This window comes from Microcaecilia unicolor, chromosome 1 (genome assembly GCF_901765095.1).
Source record: "Microcaecilia unicolor chromosome 1, aMicUni1.1, whole genome shotgun sequence".
NCBI classification, from domain to species: domain Eukaryota; kingdom Metazoa; phylum Chordata; class Amphibia; order Gymnophiona; family Siphonopidae; genus Microcaecilia; species Microcaecilia unicolor.
Genome location: NC_044031.1, coordinates 387,297,247 through 387,317,193, shown reverse-complemented (window position 1 = coordinate 387,317,193; position 19,947 = coordinate 387,297,247). Strand labels below are relative to the sequence as shown.

The 19,947-nt window shown below is 48.5% G+C and overlaps 1 protein-coding gene across 1 annotated transcript in view; it reads left to right on the top strand.

Annotated features, from left to right (window-relative positions):
- Nucleotides 1–19,947, top strand: part of DDX17 (DEAD-box helicase 17) — a 277,343-nt gene that overhangs the window by 108,787 nt on the left and 148,609 nt on the right. The window contains exon 4 of the mRNA XM_030210742.1: nt 1,242–1,375. Within this exon, the coding sequence (XP_030066602.1) occupies nt 1,242–1,375 (134 nt within the window). The remainder of the gene's footprint in view (nt 1–1,241; nt 1,376–19,947) is intronic.

Sequence of the window (19,947 nt, the reverse complement as noted above, 5' to 3'; positions counted from 1 at the left end):
GATTTCGTTGCCGGTCTTGGGGGACCGGAAGGGGGATGGTTCTCAGCGTCGTTTGGCGAAATTGGATGTGCGCAGAGTGTTGAAGGTTTACTTGCGCAGGTCGGAGGAATTCAGATCTTCGGACAAGTTATTTGTCCTTCATGGTGGGCCCAAGAAGGGAGCGGCTGCTTCAAAGGCATCTGTAGCTTGGTGGTTGAAGGATGCCATCTCTTCGGCTTAACATATTGCATGGCCGTACGGTGCCGGTAGGGCTAAAGGCACATTCCACTAGGGGGATGGCGGCTTCTTGGGCAGAGAGTAGTTTTGTTCCACTGGTGGATATTTGTAGAGCGGCGGTGTGGTCCTCCCTGCATTCTTTTCTCAAACATTACAGAGTGAATGAACAGGCAAGGGAGGATGCCAGTTTTGGAGCTGCAGTCCTGTCCTCTGGGCTTCGCAGGTCCCACCCTTAGATGTGTTTACTGCTTTGGTACGTCCCAAGCGTCTTGAATGGTCTGGAGGATTGCTGAGGAAGGTGAAATTAGGCCTTACCTGCTAATTTTCTTTCCTCTAGATCCTCCAGACCGTTCAAGAGCCCTCCCAGAGTATCAGACAGTTCAGTATGATATTTTCTTTAGACTTCAGTTGCTGATATTTCTAGTAGCTCCTGTGATTTGGGTCCTGGAGATTTACTAAGGGCAGTTTGTGGTACCGTTTGTGCCCATCTGCAGTTGAATTCCCCCGTCTTAAGGGGAGGAGATCTGAGTGTGGATTCAGGGTTTTGTTTAGGTTGAGGTGTTTTGTTCCTCTGCTTTGTTACTGTTTTACTGGTTAGTAGAAGGTCTGCCAGGCTACTTGTATAACCCAAGCGTCTTGAATGGTCTGGAGGATCTAGAGGAAAGAAAATTAGCAGGTAAGGCCTAATTTCACCTTGTGAGCCTTCCTGGGACAGAGAAATATCCAGTGTACCTGACTGTAACTCACCTTGAGCTACTACTGAAAAAGGTGTGAGCAAAATCTAAATAAATAGATCCAAACTGTTACAATCAGGGATGATGACGCTCGTATGTGTGACTCACTCTCCAAGGATAAACTACATTACAGGTAAGCAACTTCACTTTTTTCTGCATATAAAACAAGCATTAGACATGTAAAAAGTTTGAAAACTGCCTCAAATGGAGGAAAAACCTTGGTGTATCTGGCCCATATACAAGGGAGTTGAATGAATACATTTTAAAACTTTTTTTTGTTGTTGTTTGTAGAGTATGTCATGGACGTTTTGATGGATCAAAATTTTTCAGAACCAACCCCTATTCAGTGCCAGGGCTTTCCATTAGCTCTGAGCGGTCGGGACATGGTGGGCATTGCACAGACTGGTTCTGGCAAGACCTTGGCGGTATGTAATGCTATTAAAGCATCCTTTTTTAATTTATTTTTTCTATTTTGTAAATTATTTTGTCATGACATCACAATAGAACAGCTTTGAGTTGTTTATATGTACTATATTTCACTTTTTCTTTCCATTAATAGAAAATGGAATTATGTGAGATAGCTAGGCATTAGTCTAATTGATCTTTTACGTCTAGTAGTGCTATAGAAATGATTAGTAGTAGTTTATTAAAATGTATTAATGCCCACTAACCTAGGTCTTAATAATATAAATGCTTTATCCAATTTTTCTGATTTTTAATTATTAAAACAGTTTAAAAAACATTTTCAACAAATTTCTAGCCCCCCTTTTAGAAAGCTGCACAGTGGACTGTGTCGTCGTTACCGCACCAGTAGCCGCCAGCACGGCTTTGTAAAAAAAAAGAGGGGGGCTTTAAAAGAATCGTACACGTTTATTTTTTATCTTTAAATCTTTTTATTGGGTAAATCATTTACAAACTTGAACGTCATCCAAAGAACATGACAAATCCGTCAAAAGATTACATTCTGGTAAATAATCTTCCCAGCTCTATATATGTTCCTCCCTCCCTCCCCCCCCCCCCCCAACCAACTTCACTCTTCCCTAAATGATAACCCCTCAAATAATACCAATCAAAAAGGGTGATGAGAACTTCTCTTAATACAAAATATCTCCAAGATAACCTATCTAATACATCCTATCACCCCCAATTTCCTCTAACTCGTTCCATCCTTCTGATGCAAGTCACGTGAATGTCTGAATAATACCGAAACTAATTAAAAAAAAATTGTTTGGCCCTTCCAGCATCCTTAATAGTGACTTACATCGTTCAGGATGTGTTAGAGCTATTATTTTTTAAGAAATATCTATTATTCTCCGAGGACAAGCAGGCTGCTTGTTCTCACATGTGGGTCGACATCTGTGTTGGCCTGGGAACCAGCATTTTGCAAGCAAAATATATAAAACTAGTAAAAAAAAGGCCCGTTTCTGACACACATGAAACTGGCGCTAGCAAGGTTTTCCTCGGAGTGTGTATGTTTGAGAGAGAGTGTGTGTGTGAGTGACTGTGAGAGAAGAGAGAGTGAATGTGCGAGTGTGTGTGAGAGAGAGAGACTGAGATTAGGTACGAGTGTGTCTGTGAGAGAGTGTGTGTGAGAATGAGAGTGTGTGCCAGGGCCCCTCCGTCTCCCAGTTCCAGGGTCGTCCTCCCTCCCTCAGTTTCAGGGTCTCCCTCCCTCCCTCCTTCCGAGTTTCAGGGTCCGTCCGTCCCTCCTAGTTCCCCCTGCCGACGACCTTTTCGACCCCCCCTCCTGCCGCCAACCCTCCCCCGCTGTCGCCTACCTTTACTGGCGTGTAGCCCCAACCCCCGCCAGCCGAGGTCCTCTTCCCATGAAATGGCTTTGTTCAGTTTCTGAGTTCTGCGAATCTGATGTCACTCAGAAACTGAACAAATTCATTTCGCGGGAAGAAGAAGACCTCAGCTGGCGGGGGTTGGGGTCTCCCGCCAGCAAAGGTAGGCGGCGGCGGGGGAGGGTTGGAGGTGGGGGATCGAGAGGGTCGGCAGCGGGGGGGGGGGGGGCGGTCAAAGTTGGCAGCGGGGGGGGGGGGGGAGGGCTAAAATGTGCCCCCTCACCTTGGGCCCTGGGAGGGCGGCTAATTCGTGAGGCAGGCAGGCTTGAGCCACCATAGCCCAGCCGCTTGTAGTCTGTGTCTTCGCATGAAGAAACGGACTCAAGTGTCTCGAGAGGCCCATTGAGAGAAGCTTTTTGGGGCTAGGTCCGGTCCTTCAATATCGACATCGACGTCGGGAGCGAATGTGTAATGGCTGTGGAACGACCAACTCGTGCTGGGAGCAGTGAGGCATCAAGTGGGTCTCCACCTGTCTCGAGGCCTCCTGTTATGCTGCCCCCCCCCCCCCCCCCCCCCCCCCCGGGATCGACCTTCGTCGGACCCGGCCCCAAGGAGACATGAGGATTCCACGTCTTCCTCATCGGTACCGAGGAGTCTCAATGATGGGTGTCGAGCGAAGGCGAAGAAGCACCGTCATCGTTCTTCTTCGACACGTGCCGGGAGCTCCGGGACGTCGAGAGGATCGCTCTCCCTCTATTCAGGAGGTGCCGATGCGTCGGTCTTGCAGCCCAGTATCTGCTTCCGAGCCTCGACAGATTCTGCTATGTTTTTTTACCTCTAATACTATCTTTTTTTTCGTAATCCCTCTTGGCCTTCTTTATCTACGCCTTGCATTTGCTTTGACACTCCTTATGCTGCTTCTTGTTATTTTTAGACGGTTCCTTCTGCCCTATTAGCTTCCTTCACCCCACTTTTCAACCATGCCAGCTGTCTTTTGGACTTCCATCTTTCTTTTCTAATTCACATAATATCTTTGGCCTGGGCCTCCAGGATGGTATTTTTGAACAGTGTCCATGCCTGTTATATAGTTTTTACCCTCTCAGTTGGCCCCTAAGTTTTTTTTAACCGTTCTTCTCAGTTTATCAGAGTCTCCTTTTTTAAAGTTAAACGCTAACGTCAATTGGTCCTCACAACGGCAAGGACATAACATAGATTGACCTGAAACCATAAACAACTAACAGAGTGCAGCCTGGAACAGAACAAAAATGGGTCTAGGGGGGTGGAGTTGGATTCTAAACCCCGAATAGATTCTGCAGCACCAACTGCCCAAACTGACTGTCGCGTCAGGTATCCTGCTGAAGGCAGTAGTGAGATGTGAATGTGTGGACTGATGACCACGTTGTAGCCTTGCAAATCTCCTCAATGGAGGCAAAGTGAGTCACTGACGAAGCCATGGCTCTAACATTGTGAACCATGACATGGCCCTCCAGAATCAGCCCAGCTTGGGCGTAAGTGAAGGATTATGCAATCTGCTAGCCAATTGGAGATTGTGCGTTTTCCGATGGCGACTCCCCTCCTGATGGGATCAAAAGAAACAACTGGGCAGCCTGTCTAAAGGGCTTTGTCCACTTCACATAAAAGGCCAATGCTCTTTTGCAATCCAAGGTGTGCAAACTGCTTTCGCCAGGGCAGGTATGAGGATGGAGAAAGAATGTTAGCAAGACAATTGACTGGTTCAGATGGAACTCCGACATCACCTTTGGCAGGAACTTAGGGTGAGTGCGAAGGACTACTCTGTTGTGATAAAATTTAATATAAGGTGCATGCAGTACTAAGGCTGAAGCTCACTAACCCTACGAGCTGAAGTAACAGCCACCAAGAAAATGACTTTCCAGGTCCAGTACTTCAGGTGGCAGGAATTCAGTGGCTCAAAAGGAGTTTTAATCAGCTGGGTGAGAACAACATTGAGATCCCATGACACTGGTGGAGGTTTGACAGGGGGTTTTGACAAAAGCAAACCTCTCATGAAGCGAACAACTAAAAGCTGTCCAGAGACAGGCTTACCCTCTACATGCCGATGAAAAGCACTAATCGCACTAAGGTGAACTCTTACGGAGTTGGTCTTGAGATCAGACTGACAAATGTAGAAAGTATTCAAGCAGGGTCTGTGTAGGACAAGAAAGAGGACCTAGGGCCTTTCTGTCACACCAGACTACAAACCTCCTCCATTTGAAAGAGTAACACCTCTTCGTCGAATCCTTCCTGGAAGCAAGCAAGACTGAGGAGACACCCTCTGAAAAACCCAAGGAGGCGAATTCTAAGCTCTCAACATCCAGGCCGTGACAGCCAGAGACTGGAGGTTGGGATGCAGTAGTGACCCCATGTTCTGAGTGTTGGAAAACAGTCCAATCTCCACGGTTCTTTGGAGGACAACTCCAGAAGAAGAGGAAACCAAATCTGACGAGGCCAGAAACGTGCAATCAGGATCATGGTTCCGCAATCTTGTTTGAGTTTCAGCAAAATCTGGGAGGATACGCATACAAAAGGCCTGTCCCCCAAGGAAGGAGAAAGGCATCTAACGCTAGTCTGTCGTGGGCCTGAAGCCTGGAACAGAACTGAGGGACTTTGTGATTGATCTGAGTTGCAAAAAGATCCACCGAGGGGGTGCCCCACGCTTGGAAGATCTTGCGGACTACACCCATGTTCAGTGACCACTCGTGAGGTTGCATTACCCTGCTCAACCTGTGCATATATATATGGCCGCCCTTGCTCTCAGTAAAATACAGGTCAATGGCTCAGGCTAAAGAGCTAGGCCTCTACAAGCAAATGGCTCATAAGAGCTGGGCTTCTCTTAAAAATCCAAAGTCATCTCTGATACAAAATACATTTTTCTGCAGCACAAGCTGAACTGAGTTCTCAGGGAGCTGGCACAGGAGGGGGTCCTTTGCTCTTATAAACATGCCTGGGACTGGCATCAGTGAAGAGTCATGAAAGATGTTTTGGGTTAATGAAAGTAGATAAGGGGGTAGATGTACGTAGTTAGAGAGTACTCAGAGGGAGGGGGAGCTGAGAATAGCTGAGAAGAGCAGAATGACCGATGAAGTCATCTCGCCACCTGTGCTTTGCACCCCTTTTGTGTATAGTTGGAACCTGGGACCTAATGAAGTCACCCTTATCGGTTCCTTATCAACTGATAAGGGATAGCAAGTTCTGCTGACAAAGCTGGATCCCATTGGAATCCATTGGGTTGAGACAGTATAAAGGAAGTACCCCGAGAAGTGTAAGACGCAGAAGGAGAGACAGAGAGAGACAGACGCAGATACAGAGGCAGATGCTGATGGAGGAGAGAGACAGAGTACCACCGAAAGCTGATGTGTCGTGTGATTCTGTTCCACTGTATGATTGACTGAATTGCTGGTATCCTCATTATTGGGTAATGTATCAATGCTAATTAATACTAATAAACTATATCTCTTTAATTAAAACTGGGTTCCTCTTTAATTACAGACTTAGCTACGGCTGAGCCTGTACTGAACTGCCATGAGCAGATTCAAGGTTGGGAAAGCTAGATATTTGGAGGGCATATGTAACTTTGCCAAGAGAGATGAGACGGGCCACTGCTTCCACTGCCTGATTAGCAAAGGCAGATTCTGAGAAAATAAATACCTGTCAGCCAGACTTGTTGTTTACACCTGCCAGATAAGTGGCTTGGAGGAACATGCCATGACGGCAAGCCCAAAGCCACATCTGGACAACTTCCTGACACAGAGGGCAAGATCCGGTGCCCTCCTGCTTGTTGGTATAATACATGGCAACCTGATTGTCTGTCTGAATTAAAATGATTTGGTTGGGCAGCTGATCTCTGAAAGCCTTTAGAGCGTTCCATATTGCTCTTAATTCCAGGAGGTTGATCTGCAGACCTCTTTTCTGAAAGGACCAGGCTCCCTGAGTGTGGAGCCCATCTACATGAGCGCCCCACCCCAGGAGCGATGCATCCGTCATCACCACTTTTCATGGCTGAGGAACTTGGAGAGGTCGTCCCATGGTCAAACTGGATCGAATTGTCCACCAGTGGAGAGAATTCTGAAAGCTGGTGGACAGTTGGATGACATCCTCTATATCCCCTGCAGCTTGAAACCACTGGGAAGCTAGGGTCCATTGAGCTGATCTCATATGTAGACATGCCATGGGCGTGACAAGAACTGTGGAGGCCATGTGCCCCAGAAGTCTCAACATCTGCCGAGCCGTGACCTGCTGAGACGCTCGAACCATGGGCACCATGGACAGAAGATTGTCCTCCCTTGTCTCAGGAAGATAAGCTCGAGCGGTCTGAGTGTTCAACAGGGCTCCAATGAATTCCAATGCTTGAACTGGGGTGAGATGGGACTTGGGATAATTTATGACGAACCCCAGTAGCTCTAGCACCCAAATCATTCGCATGTACTCCAGAGCACCCTCCTTCGAAGTACTCTTCACCAGCCAGGCGTCAAAATAAGGAAACACATGCACTCCCAGTCTGCGTAGCGACGCTGCGACTACAGCGACACAATTTGGTAAACACTCTGGGCGCAGATGCCAGGCCAAAAGGCAGCACATGGTACTGAAAAGTGCTGTGTTCCAAGCCGAAATCGAAGATACTTCCTGTGAGCTGGAAGTATTGAGATGTGTGTGTAAGCATCCTTTAAGTCCAGAGAGCATAGCCAATCGTTTTCCTGAATCATGGGAAGAAGGGTGCCCAGGGAAACCATCCTGAACTTTTTTCGGATAAGAAGTTTGTTCATGGCCCTTAGGTCTAGGATGGGACACATCCCCCTTGTTTTCTTTTGCACAAGGAAGTACCTGGAATAGAATCCCAGCCCTTCTTCCCCTGGTGGAACGGGTTCAACCACTTGGGCCTTCCGAAGGGCGGAGAGTTCCTCTGCAAGTACCTGTTTGTGACGGGAACTGTAAGAATGAGCTCCCTGTGGACAATTTTGAGGTTTGGATTCCAGATTGAGGGTGTATTCTGACCGGACTATTTGAAGAACCCACCGGTCGGAGATTATGAGAGGCTACCTTTGGTGAAAAAATATCAACCTCTCCCCAACCAGCAAGTCGTCCGGCACGGACACTTTTACTGAGGCTATGCTGAACTGGAGCCAGTCAAAAGCCCATCCCTTGCTCTTCCTTGGGAGCTGCAGAGGCCTTAGGAGCACACTGTTGACGAGAACGAGCGCGCTGGGACTGAGCCTGGGCAAGCTGCTGAGGAGTGTACCTACACCTAGCATAGGAATAGGGAGCACTCTTCCCTCCAAAAAAACCCTCCTAGATGAGGAGGTAGTAGCAGAAGACGCCTGGCAGGAGAGAGCATCCATAGCATCATTGTGCTTCTTGTCAACCAGATCCTCTACTTTCTCACCAAAAAGGTTATCCCCCTGGCAAGGAACATCCGTCATCCGCTGCTAGACCGAATGATCCAGGTCAGAGACACGCAGCCATGAGAGTCTGCGCATCACTATACCTTGGACAGCATCAAAAGTACCCCTGGCCAGGAATTTTCGACACGCCTTCTGCTGCCTGACCACCTGGCAAAAAGGCTTGGCCTGCTCCGTAGGGTGTGCATCAACCAAGCTAGACAGTTGCCTCACAAGAGTTCCACAAGTGGATGCTCGTGAAGAGCTGGTATGTCTTTGATTTTGGCAGCGAGCATAGCGGCCTGATACGCCTTCCTCCCAAAAGAGTCCAAAATTCTAGATTCTCTGCCTGGGGGCACTGAGGCATAGTCCCTAGTACTCTTGGCTCTTTGAAAGCGGAGTCCACCACCATGGAATTGTGTGGTAGCTGAGACTTCATCAATCCAGGCTCCCCGTGGACCAATTATTGGGATTCAGTTCTTTTCGAGATCATGGGATTAGACAGAGGGAACGACCAGTTTCGCATAAGGACTTCCTTCAGTATATTATGCAAAGAGCCGTTGCAGCCTCTCTAGGTGAAGAAGGATAATCCAGGACCTCGAGCATCTCAGCTCTGGACTCATCCTCAACCTCCATAGGGAAGGGAATAGCCGCAGCCATTTCCCGGACAAAGGAGGTAAAGGATAGACTCTCCAATGGACAGAGTCTCCTTTCTGGTGGAAGAGAAGGTTCAGAAGGAATCCCATAGGACTCATCAGATGAAAAGTACCTGGAATCCTCCTCTTCCTCCCACGAATGCTCATTTTCAGTATCGGACATCTCTCAGAGCAGTCAGAAACTGAGCCTGCCTCGACGCCAAGGAACAATGTCCTCGATGGCAGTGCCGAGAAGTTGACGCCTGCCTGGACTGCAGTGAAGCTTCCTCTACCGACATCGAAGGGGAGTCGACCTGGGTGGCAGCAGAGACCAATGCTGCAGGCGGCACCGAGGTCGGGGACCTCACCACAGGCTATGGGCCAGATACCACTGCAGCGGACGGTACGGAAGGCACAAGCACCCCCGAAACCGAAGCAGCCTGGCGCAGTAATCCTTCCAGAAGCTCTGGAAGCAGGGCACTGATGCGCTCGTCGAGACCCACCGTCTGACAAGGCTGCAGGATCTGTATAGGAGCCGGTTGCAGAATCTGTCGAGGCTCGGAAGCAGATACTGGGCTGCAAGACCGACGCATCGGCACCTCCTGAATAGAGGGAGAGCGATCCTCTCGACGTCCCGGAGCTCCCGGCACGTGTCGAAGAAGAACGATGACGGTGCTTCTTCGCCTTCGCTCGACACCCATCATTGAGGAAGACGTGGAATCCTCATGTCTCCTTGGGGCCGGGTCCGACGAAGGTCGATCCCCGGGGGGGGGGGGGGGGGCAGCATAACAGGAGGCCTCGAGACAGGTGGAGACCCACTTGATGCCTCACTGCTCCCAGCACGAGTTGGTCGTTCCACAGCCATTACATTCGCTCCCGACGTCGATATTGAAGGACCGGACCTAGCCCCAAAAAGCTTCTCTCAATGGGCCTCTCGAGACACTTGAGTCCGTTTCTTCATGCGAAGACACAGACTACAAGCGGCTGGGCTATGGTGGCTCAAGCCTACATAGCAAAAAAAATTTTCGGTATATTAAAAGCAGGAAGCCGGCAAAAGAATCGGTTGGACCACTAGATGACCGAGGAGTAAAAAAGGGGCGATCAGGGAAGACAAAGCTGTAGCGGACAGATTAAATGAATTCTTTGCTTCGGTCTTCACCGAAGAAAATTTGGGTGGGATACCGGTGCCGGAAATGTTATTCGAAGCTGACGAGTCGGAGAAACTTAATGAATCCTCTGTAAACCTGGAGGATGTAATGGGGCAGCTCTACAAACTGAAGAGTAGCAAATCTGGACCGGATGGTATTCACCCCATAGTACTGATAGAACTGAAAAATGAGCTTGCGGAGCTACTGTTAGTGATATGCAATTTATCCTTAAAATCGAGCGTGGTACCGGAAGATTGGAGGGTGACCAATGTAATGCCGATTTTTACAAAAGGTTCCAGAGATCCAGGAAATTATAGATCGGTGAGTCTGATGTCGGTGCCAGAGAAAATGGTAGAGGCTATTATTAAATACAAAATTACAGAGCACATCCAAGGACATGGATTACTGAGACCAAGTCAGCACGCTTTTGTGTGGGGAAATCTTGCCTGATCAATTTATTTCAATTCTTTGAAGGAGTAAACAAACGTGGACAAAGGGGAGCCGGTTGATATTGTGTATCTGGATTTTCAAAAGGCGTTTGACAAGGTACCTCATGAAAGGCTACAGAGGAAATTGGAGGGTCATGGGATAGAAGGAAATGTCCTATTGTGGATTAAAAACTGGTTGAAGTATAGGAAACAGAGAGTGGGGTTAAATGGGCAGTATTTACAATAGAGAAGGGTAGTTAGTGGGGTTCCTCAGGGGTCTGTGCTAGGACCGCTGCTTTTTAATATATTTATAAATGATTTAGAGATGGGAGTAACTAGCGAGGTAATTAAATTTGCTGATGACACAAAGTTATTCAACGTCGTTAACTCGCGACAGGATTGTGAAAAATTACAGAAGGACCTTACGAGACTGGGAGACTGGGCGACTAAATGGCAGATGACATTTAATGTGAGCAAGTGCAGGGTGATGCATGTGGGGAAAAAAGAACCCGAATTATAGCTACGTCATGCAAGGTTCCACATTAGGAGTTACGGACCAAGAAAGGGATCTGGGTGTCGTCGTCGATAATACACTGAAACTACTACTACTGCTACTATTTAGCATTTCTATAGCGCTACAAAGCATACACAGCGCTGCCCAAACATAGAAGAAAGTCCCTGCTCAAAAAGCTTACAATCTAATAGACAAAAAAATAAAGCAAGCAAATAAATTAATGTGTAGAGGAAGGAGGAGAGGAGGGTAGGTGGGGCGAGTGGTTACAAGTCAAAAGCAATGTTAAAGAGGTGGGCTTTCAATCTAGATTTAAAGATGGTCAAGGATGGGGCAAGACGTAGGGGCTCAGGAAGCCTATCCCAGGTGTAGGTGCAGCGAGTCAGAAGGAGCGAAGTCTGGAGTTGGCAGTAGTGGAGAAGGGAACAGATAAGGATTTATCCATGGAACGGAGTGCACGGGAAGGGGTGTATGGGAGGACGAGTGTGGAGAGATACTGGGGAGCAGCAGAGTGAGTACATTTATAGATCAGTAGAAGAAGTGTGAACAGGATGCGAAAACGGATAGGGAGCCAGTGAAGCGACTTGAGGAGAGGGGGTAGTATGAGTAAAGCGACCCTGGCGGAAGACGAGACGGGCAGCAGAGTTTTGAACCGACTGGAGAGGGGAGAGGTGACTAAGTGGGAGGCCAGCAAGAAGCAGATTGCAGTAGTCCAAACGAGAGTTGACTGGTGTGGATGAGGGTTTTGGTAGAGTGCTCGGAAAGAAAGGGGCGGATTTTACGGATGTTGTAAAGAAAGAAAGGACAGGTCTTGGCAATCTGTTGGATATGAGTAGAGAAGGAGAGAGAAGTCAAAGATGACCCCAAGGTTTCGAGCTGAGGAGACAGGGAGAATGAGAGAGCCATCATCAGAAATAGAAAATGGGGGGAGCGGGGAGGTGGGTTTAGGGGGGAAAATGAGAAGCTCGGTTTTGGTCATAATTAATTTCAGGTGGCGTTGAGACATCCAGACAGCAATGTCAGACAAGCGTGCTGAAACTTTGATCTAGATGGAAGGTGATTATCAGGGGTAGAAAGGTAGATTTGGGAGTCATCAGCATAGAGATGGTAGAAAAAGCCATGGGATGAGATTAATGAACCAAGGGAAGAAGTGTAGATAGAAAAGAGGAGGGGACCAAGAACAGAACCCTCAGGCAGATAGAAGTAGAAGAGGATCCACCAGAGTGAACACTGAAGGTGCGGAGGGAGAGGTAGGAAGAGAATCAGGAAAGGACAGAGTCCTGGAATCCAAGTGAGGACAGGTTATCGAGAAGTATGCTGTGATTGACAGTGTCAAAAGCAGCGGAAAGATCAAGAAGAATGAGGATGAAATAGAGACCTCTGGATTTAGCCAGTAATAGGTCATTGGAGACTTTAGTTTCGGTTGAGTGGAGAGGGCGAAAACCAGATTGTAGTGGGTCAAGAATACCATGTGAGGAGAGAAAATCAAGGCAGCCGGGGTGGACAGCATGCTCAAGTAATTTGGAGAGAAAAGGGAGGAGGGAGATGGGTCGGTAATTAGAGGGACAAGTATGGTCAAGTGAAGGCTTCATAAGGAGAGGTGTGACCACAGCATGTTTAAAGGCAGCAGGGACAGTCGCAGTGGAAAGTGAGAGGTTGAGAATGTGACAGATAAAAGGAATAAGAGCAGGAGAGATGGCATTGAGAAGGTGGGTGGGATGGGATCGGAGGAACAGGTGGTACATTTTGAGGAAGAAAGGAGAAGTGTAGTTTCCTCAATAGTAACTTCAGGAAAGGAGGAAAGGGAATGAGGGGAAGGAGAGAGAGAGGGGAATGGACTAGTGGGGGAAGAGGAAACCTTCTGCTCAGTGTGCTGCTGCGGCTAGGAAAGCGAATAGAATGTTGGGTATTATTAGGAAAGGTATGGAAAACAGGTGTGAGGATGTTATAATGCCGTTGTATCGCTCCATGTTGCGACCACACCTTGAGTATTCTGTTCAATTCTGGTCGCCGCTTATCAAGAAAGATATAGTAGAATTGGAAAAGGTGCAGCGAAGGGCGACTAAAATGATAGCGGGGATGAGACGACTTCCCTATGAAGAAAGACTAAGGAGGCTAGGGCTTTTCAGCTTGGAGAAGAGACGGCTGGGGGGAGACATGATAGAGGTATATAAAATAGAGTGGAGTGGAACAAGTGGATGTGAAGTGTTTGTTCACGCTTTCTAAAAATACTAGGACTAGGGGGCATGCGATGAAACTACAGTGTAGTAAATTTAAAACAAATCGGAGAAAATGTTTCTTCACCCAACGCATAATTAAACTCTGGAATTCGTTTCCAGAGAATGTGGTGAAGGCGGTTAGCTTGGCAGAGTTTAAAAAGGGGTTAGACGGTTTCCTAAAGGACAAGTCCATAAACCACTACTAAATGGACTTGGGGAAAAATCCACAATTCCAGGAATAACATGTATAGAATGTTTGTACGTTTGGGAAGCTTGCCAGGTGCCCTTGACCTGGATTGGCCGCTGTTGTGGACAGGATGCTGGGCTCGATGGACCCTTGGTCTTTTCCCAGTGTGGCATTACTTACTTATGTTACTTATGTTATTATTTATTTATTATTTATTACGTTTGTACCCTGCGCTTTCCCTCTCATCGCATGTACTTATGTTATGTTATACTTGTAAGAGGTATTCTCCGAGGACAGCAGGCTGATTGCCACAAACCCGCCCACCTCCCCTTTTGTAGTTGTTGTTTGTTTATTATTTGCTTTTTGATTAAACTGAGCGGGAACGCTCACGCGATGGGTGGGAAATCGATCCGCGCATGCGCGCTATACACCTGCCAGAAGACTGGCAAGATTTTTTTTATATATTATCAACCTAGAAATGTCCGACCCTACTGATCCCTGACTCTGCATCCCCAACAGGCCGAAATCCATCCTTTTTTCCTGAGTGAGTACGGTCCGGGACCCCCCGACCCCTCCTCCCCCACCAAAAATTCCCTCCATACTCACCTTCCATAAGTAGCTCAAGTAAAAGAATTTAATACAAGGCTGTGAGGTCTTTGTAATATGGATTGGAGATATTTATCCCAAATAGCCAAGAACCTTTGTTTTTTCTTATATGAAGAACTTGCATATTGGAGTTCCTTTAGCATCATATTATGAAGTGTATTCCTCTATTGCCAATATGAAGGAGCTTGGTCGCCAATCGACACCCCCAAAATAGTGCGTTTGCCCATCATCCCTGCTTTACAGATCATCAATTTTTTAAAAACGATCCTGAGGTCCCATATCTTCATAGCTATCCAGTAGAAAACCTGTCGGTGACAATTTGATCAACCTGCCGCCTAATGTCTCCAAATAATAAGTCACCTTTCTCCAAAATGTTTGAATGATTGGGCACGTCCAAAACTCGTGTATAAAAGAATTGGTTTCTCGTTGGCATTTCTTGCATATAGGGGAGTCTATTCCTCCTGCTTTAAAGACTTTCTTGAGTAAAATATTTTCTGTGCAACACACGAAAATTACACTCGCGTACCTGAGCGCTAATCGAGCCTGATTGTATCCGACGCGTTAGTTTAACAATATCAAGAGATTTCGGCGGGATTCCTAGATCCCGACTCCAGCGATTCTGAATCTCTCATCTGGATCTTCCTGTAGCTTCTCCAGTGCTTTTTTCAGGTTAGACACCGACAATCCCCCATCCTCCAGTGGTTCAAAGAAGTCCAGCAGCCGATGCCGGAGTAAAAATTCGGGTCTGATGGATTCAGACTTACTAAGTAATGATGTATTTGCCTATATGCAAAAACATCTCTAGGGTGCACCTTTCCTTTCTCTTGCAAAACCGACCATGTCACCAGTCTTCCTTCAGAATCCACAAGATCATTCAAATATAATACTCCTCTTTTAGTCTCCCAATGCCGGAAGCTAGCATTCTCCATCCCAGTTTTAAAGTCAAGGTTACCTATTAAAGGTAGTTTATCTGACCTCTGGGGGTCCCCTCCTAATAAGGGTACCAGACATTTCCTTGCCTCCTGTAGTGATTTTAATAGCAAACTATCTCGTAGACCCATAGGCAATGTATAGGACAGTGCATTAAAGAAAAAAAATTCCAGCAATCATATGTTTGTTCAAACGTCTTGGGTGTATAATCCTGACGGTCAAGGATCCAGTCTCCCATATACTGAAGTAGGCAGGCCAGATTATATTTTCTCATATCTGGAAGCCCTGGGCCTCCTTGTTGCTAATGGTAGACGAAGTTTTTTCCCCTGCCAACAAAAATTAGAAATCAATTTGCATAGTGATAACAGCTCTCTGTTCACCAGTTTTATAGGCAGTAATTGTAAAACATATAGCCATTTAGGAAAAAGTGTCATCCGAAATAACTGGATTCTGCCATATAACGATACTGGCATTGAAGCCCATTGCGCAAAATGTTGCCTAGTGTGATCTAATAAGTGGGATACATTCAAGTCATGTAGTAGAAATGTCTTATATGGGAGCTTTATGCCTAAATACGGAAAATGTTGTGAAGCCCATTTCAAAGGGAATTGACCCATCCAGAACCGCCTTACCGAACTCTGTGTTGGCAATGCCAGGGATTTATCCAAATTTAGTTTGAAGCCAGAGAAATCCCCATATTCTGCGAAACTATCCATTAAAGCTGTCAGGGACTCAATGAGGTTTACCAGGTGTACCAAAAAATCATCTGCAAATGCCGATAATTTGAATTCCTGGTCTCCCGACCGAATTCCCCGAATATCTGGGTTAGATATTATTTCTCGAATTAGAGGATCTAAAGTCAAAACGAATAATAGGGGCGACAACGGGCTGAATCGGAAAGTAATCTGAAGAGATCCCATTAACCCAAAGAGTTGCCTGAGGTGAATCATACAGTGCCCGTATTGCCGCCGTAAAAAATCCATCAAAACCATAGACCTGCAGTGTTGTAAATACAAATTCCCAATTCACTCTATCGAATGCCTTCTCTGCATCAAAACTTATGAGCAGAGAAGGCATTCCCAGTCTCTCAACACATTCCATCGAGGCCAGTATTCTGCATATGTTTTAAAAAACTGTACGTCCCTGCACAAACCCAACTTGGCTGTCCTCAATCAGGGAAGGCAAAATCAATGCCAACCTATTCACCAATAGTTTAGCAAACATCTTGGCCTCCACGTTCAACAGGGAAATAGGTCTGTATGAAGTCGGCTTTTCTGGATCTCGTCCTGGTTTCAATAAAACTATTATCTGTACAGCTTTTAAGGACTCTGACATTTTCCCATGTTCCACAAAACAAGTGAACATCGCCTTCAAAGTTGGTGTAATCGCCGGGCTTATAATTTTATAGAATTCATAGTGAAAGCCGTCTGGCCCTAGGGCTTTGAAAAGAGATCCTTGCTGTATCACTCTACTCACCTCTTCTTCAGTGATCGGGGCGTTAAGTCTTAATCGATCATGTTCAGTAATTTGCGGTAACAACCGTCCATCCAGATAAGCCCTACTCTGTAAATCATCTTCCTGTGGATGAGTATATAAATGTTGATAGTATGATCTGAAAGTTACCGCAATCTCCTCATCTGATCTCACTTTGGCACCTTTGCTTATTTGCAAAATCTGTTGTCGCCCCGATTTTCTCCTCACCAAATTCACTAACAATTTCCCTTGTTTGTTACCATGTAAGTATAGTTTATATTTTTAATATTGAATAGATTTGACTGTTCGAGCATGGAGCAAATTATTGAAGGCGGCCTGTAGGCCAGCAAATGTGTTTTCTTTTGACGGGTAGGTATTCGCCCTTCCATATCATCATGCTGATCAATCCATAGACTGGTGGGTTGTGTCCATCTACCAGCAGGTGGAGATAGAGAGCAATCCTTTTGCCTCCCTATATGTGGTCATGTGCTGCCGGAAACTCCTCAGTATGTTCTCTATCTCAGCAGGTGGTGGTCACACACAGCAGCAGCTCTGGCTAGGTCTCCAAGCCTAATTTTTAGGTTTTGTTGAGTACCTGGGGTTGAGGGCTCTTCTTGAGCAAGTGCAAACCTGGTGGTGCCAGGTCCCTCCTTTTCTCCCCCCTCCCGCTGGCTCCGTTTAAAAAAAAATAAAATTTGGACGTCCTTTAAGGGCGTTTATTTCAACGTTTATATCAGCGTTTATTGCAGCTGCTCACTGGGACACCAGTTCGTTACAGCTCAGAGCGAGAAGCAGGTAATTTTATCTTTTTATAGCGGGCAGGGGGTTCCCCGTTCGGTCTCCACGTGGCTTATGGCGTCGGAGGGCGCGAGGATTCGCTCCCCGAACCGCGTGTGTGCGGAGATGCGGGGGTTTCAAAGCCTGAATCGCCTTTGTTGGGCATCAGTTTGGAGTCCGGTCAGTGTCCAGGTTCTTCCTCCGGTGCGGCGGTTTTTCCCGCCATAAGTGCCCATCCCCCGCTGCTCGCCCACTCCAAGTTGGCCGGCCACTCTGCTCGGACGGCTTCTTCTTGGGCCGCCCTCGAGCTGGGAGACGTTAATGCTATGATCGCCCTTGATTCGGGCGATGGCAAGAAAGCGGCGAAAGTTAAGCGCCGTTTTTCCCGCGCGGCTCCTCGGAGTTTCGCACCGGACGCCATTTTGGATGCGCAGCATGTTTCTCGCCCGCTCTTGCGAGCACCGGTTGAGGGTGCATCTAGGGCCATGGCCCAGGCGGCAGAAATGCACAGTCTAGGGTGTTTATCCCCTGAGTATTTTGCTGCTGCATCAGGCTTTTCTTATGATAAACGCTGCCCCGGCTCCCCCCTCTGATCAAGGGGCTGAGGCCTCCGGAAGCAAACGCCCTCGGGTGGACTTCCAGGTCCTAGAGGACTCAGTCTCCTCTGATGTAGATGAGGGCAGCGTATCGGAGTTCTCCCAACGGTCCTTTGGGGATTCCTTGGAGGAGACGGATTCCCGCTCGTATGGAGCGGATGACCCCTCTGCAGCGCGGATCTTTCGCTCAGAGGATTTGCCCAACCTGTTAGTGCAGGCCATGAGCATTTTGAAGAGTTTCTCTCCGGAGGACGTCTCTCCCTCAGCCTCTGTTGGCTCTGCCATTATGCGGGGGACTAAGTGCCCGCTTAGAACCTTCCACGTGCATGAAGCCATGCACACCTTGATTTCGGCTCAATGGGATTTCCCAGAAGCGAGCCTTAAAGTGGCTAGGGCTATGCCCTGCCTCTATCCTCTGCCTGAAGGTGAACGGGAGGCCTTTCTTGGCCTACCGTGGATTCTTTAATCACTGCGGTGACTAAGAAAACAGCGTTGCCGGTGGAAGGTGGCACGGCCCTAAAGGACGCCCAAGACAGGAGTTTGGAGGCGGCTTTAAAGTCGTCCTTCGAGGCGGCTGCATTAAGTTTACAGGCCTCAATTTGTGGCTCCTATGTGGCCAGGGCGTGCCTGATGCGCAGCGGGCTTCCCCCTCGGATCCTTCCTTGAGGGCTGATTGGCCAGCCCCGGAATCGGGCTTGGCCTACTTGGCAGGCTGGCTGTATGATGTCTTGAGAGCCTTGGCTAAAGGTATGGCTCAGACAGTCTCTGCACGGCAGTGGCTTTGGCTGAAGCATTGGTCTGCTGACCACGCCTCTAAGTCTCGCCTGGCTAAGTTTCTTTTAAAGGCAAGCTGCTCTTTGGGGTCGAGCTGGACAAGATTGTGACCGATCTTGGCACGTTTAAGGGCAAGAGGTTACCGGAGGTCAGGGCTTGAGCCAATGGTGCCCACCCCGGTTCCTCCAAAGGACTGTTTCAGGAAGCCCGTCGGTACTGCCCGAGCAAGTCGAGCTCCTCTGCCCCCTCTTCCATCAAAAGGAATTTCTCCCCCAAGCAGCATTCCTTTCGCAGAGACTGCCGTCCCAGAGGTGCCTCCTCCGGTCCTCCCCCAGGGTCTCGTTCCCAATGACGGGGCGCTGGTCCATGGCCCAGAGCAGATTGGAGGACGCCTATCCTCGTTTCTGGGTGAGTGGACCAGGGTAACTTCAGTTCTCCGAGGACAAGCAGGCTGCTTGTTCTCACTGATGGGTGACGTCCACGGCAGCCCCTCCAATCGGAACACGTTCTAGCAAAGTCCTTTGCTAGTCCTCGCGCGCCGATGCGCACCGCGCATGCGCGGCCGTCTTCCCGCCCGAACCGGTTCGTGCCGGCCAGTCTTCTTTTGTCCGCGCTCGGTACGGTCCTGAGGAAGAGACGGCTGGATTCTACGTCGACCTCGTCGGTGCCGGGAAGCTCCGGTGACGTGCTTTGTTCCAAAAAATCGAAGAAGCATCGTCACCGGTCCCCTTCCCGTGTCGGCACCGAGAGCTCTCGGTCGCCGAGGGAGTCGGCACCCAGAAAGCATCGACACCGAGAGGACCGCTCGCCCTCTGTTCAAGAGGTGTCGATGCGCTCCCCTTTGGACAGCCCGGAACAGCCTCCACGCCCGGAACAGGTTCTGACATCGACTCCTGCATCGGCTTCCATGTCTTTTTCCACAGCCACTCTGCACGAGAGCCTCCGGGCCGTTCTCCCAGAGATCCTGGGAGAGCTGTTGCGCCCTACCCCTCCGGTACCGGGGGTGCTTGCGCCTCCGGTACCGTCGAGCGAGGCGCCGGCTGGCCCATTGTCCGGGGTGAGGTCTCCGACATCGGTGCCGCTTGCGGTACCGAGTGCGGTAGCCTCCCAGGAAGGCTCCCCGACTACGTCGGCGGAGGGAGCTTCGCCGGTGCGGGCGAGGGAGTCTACCTCTTGACGCTCCCACCGTGGCCGTGGTTCCACGGAGTCGAGCCGGGCACGGTTGCAAACACAGGTCTGTGAACTTGTGTCTGACACCGATGGTGAGGCCTCGTGGGAAGAGGAAGAAGACATCAGATATTTCTCTGACGAGGAGTCTGAGGGTCTTCCTTCTGATCCCACTCCCTCTCCTGAAAGACAGCTTTCACCTCCTGAGAGCCTGTCTTTCGCTTCCTTTGTCCGGGAGATGTCTACGGCCATCCCCTTCCCGGTGGTTGTGGAGGACGAGCCCAGGGCTGAAATGTTTGAGCTCCTGGACTATCCTTCTCCACCTAAGGAAGCGTCCACAGTACCCCATGCATCATGTCCTCAAAA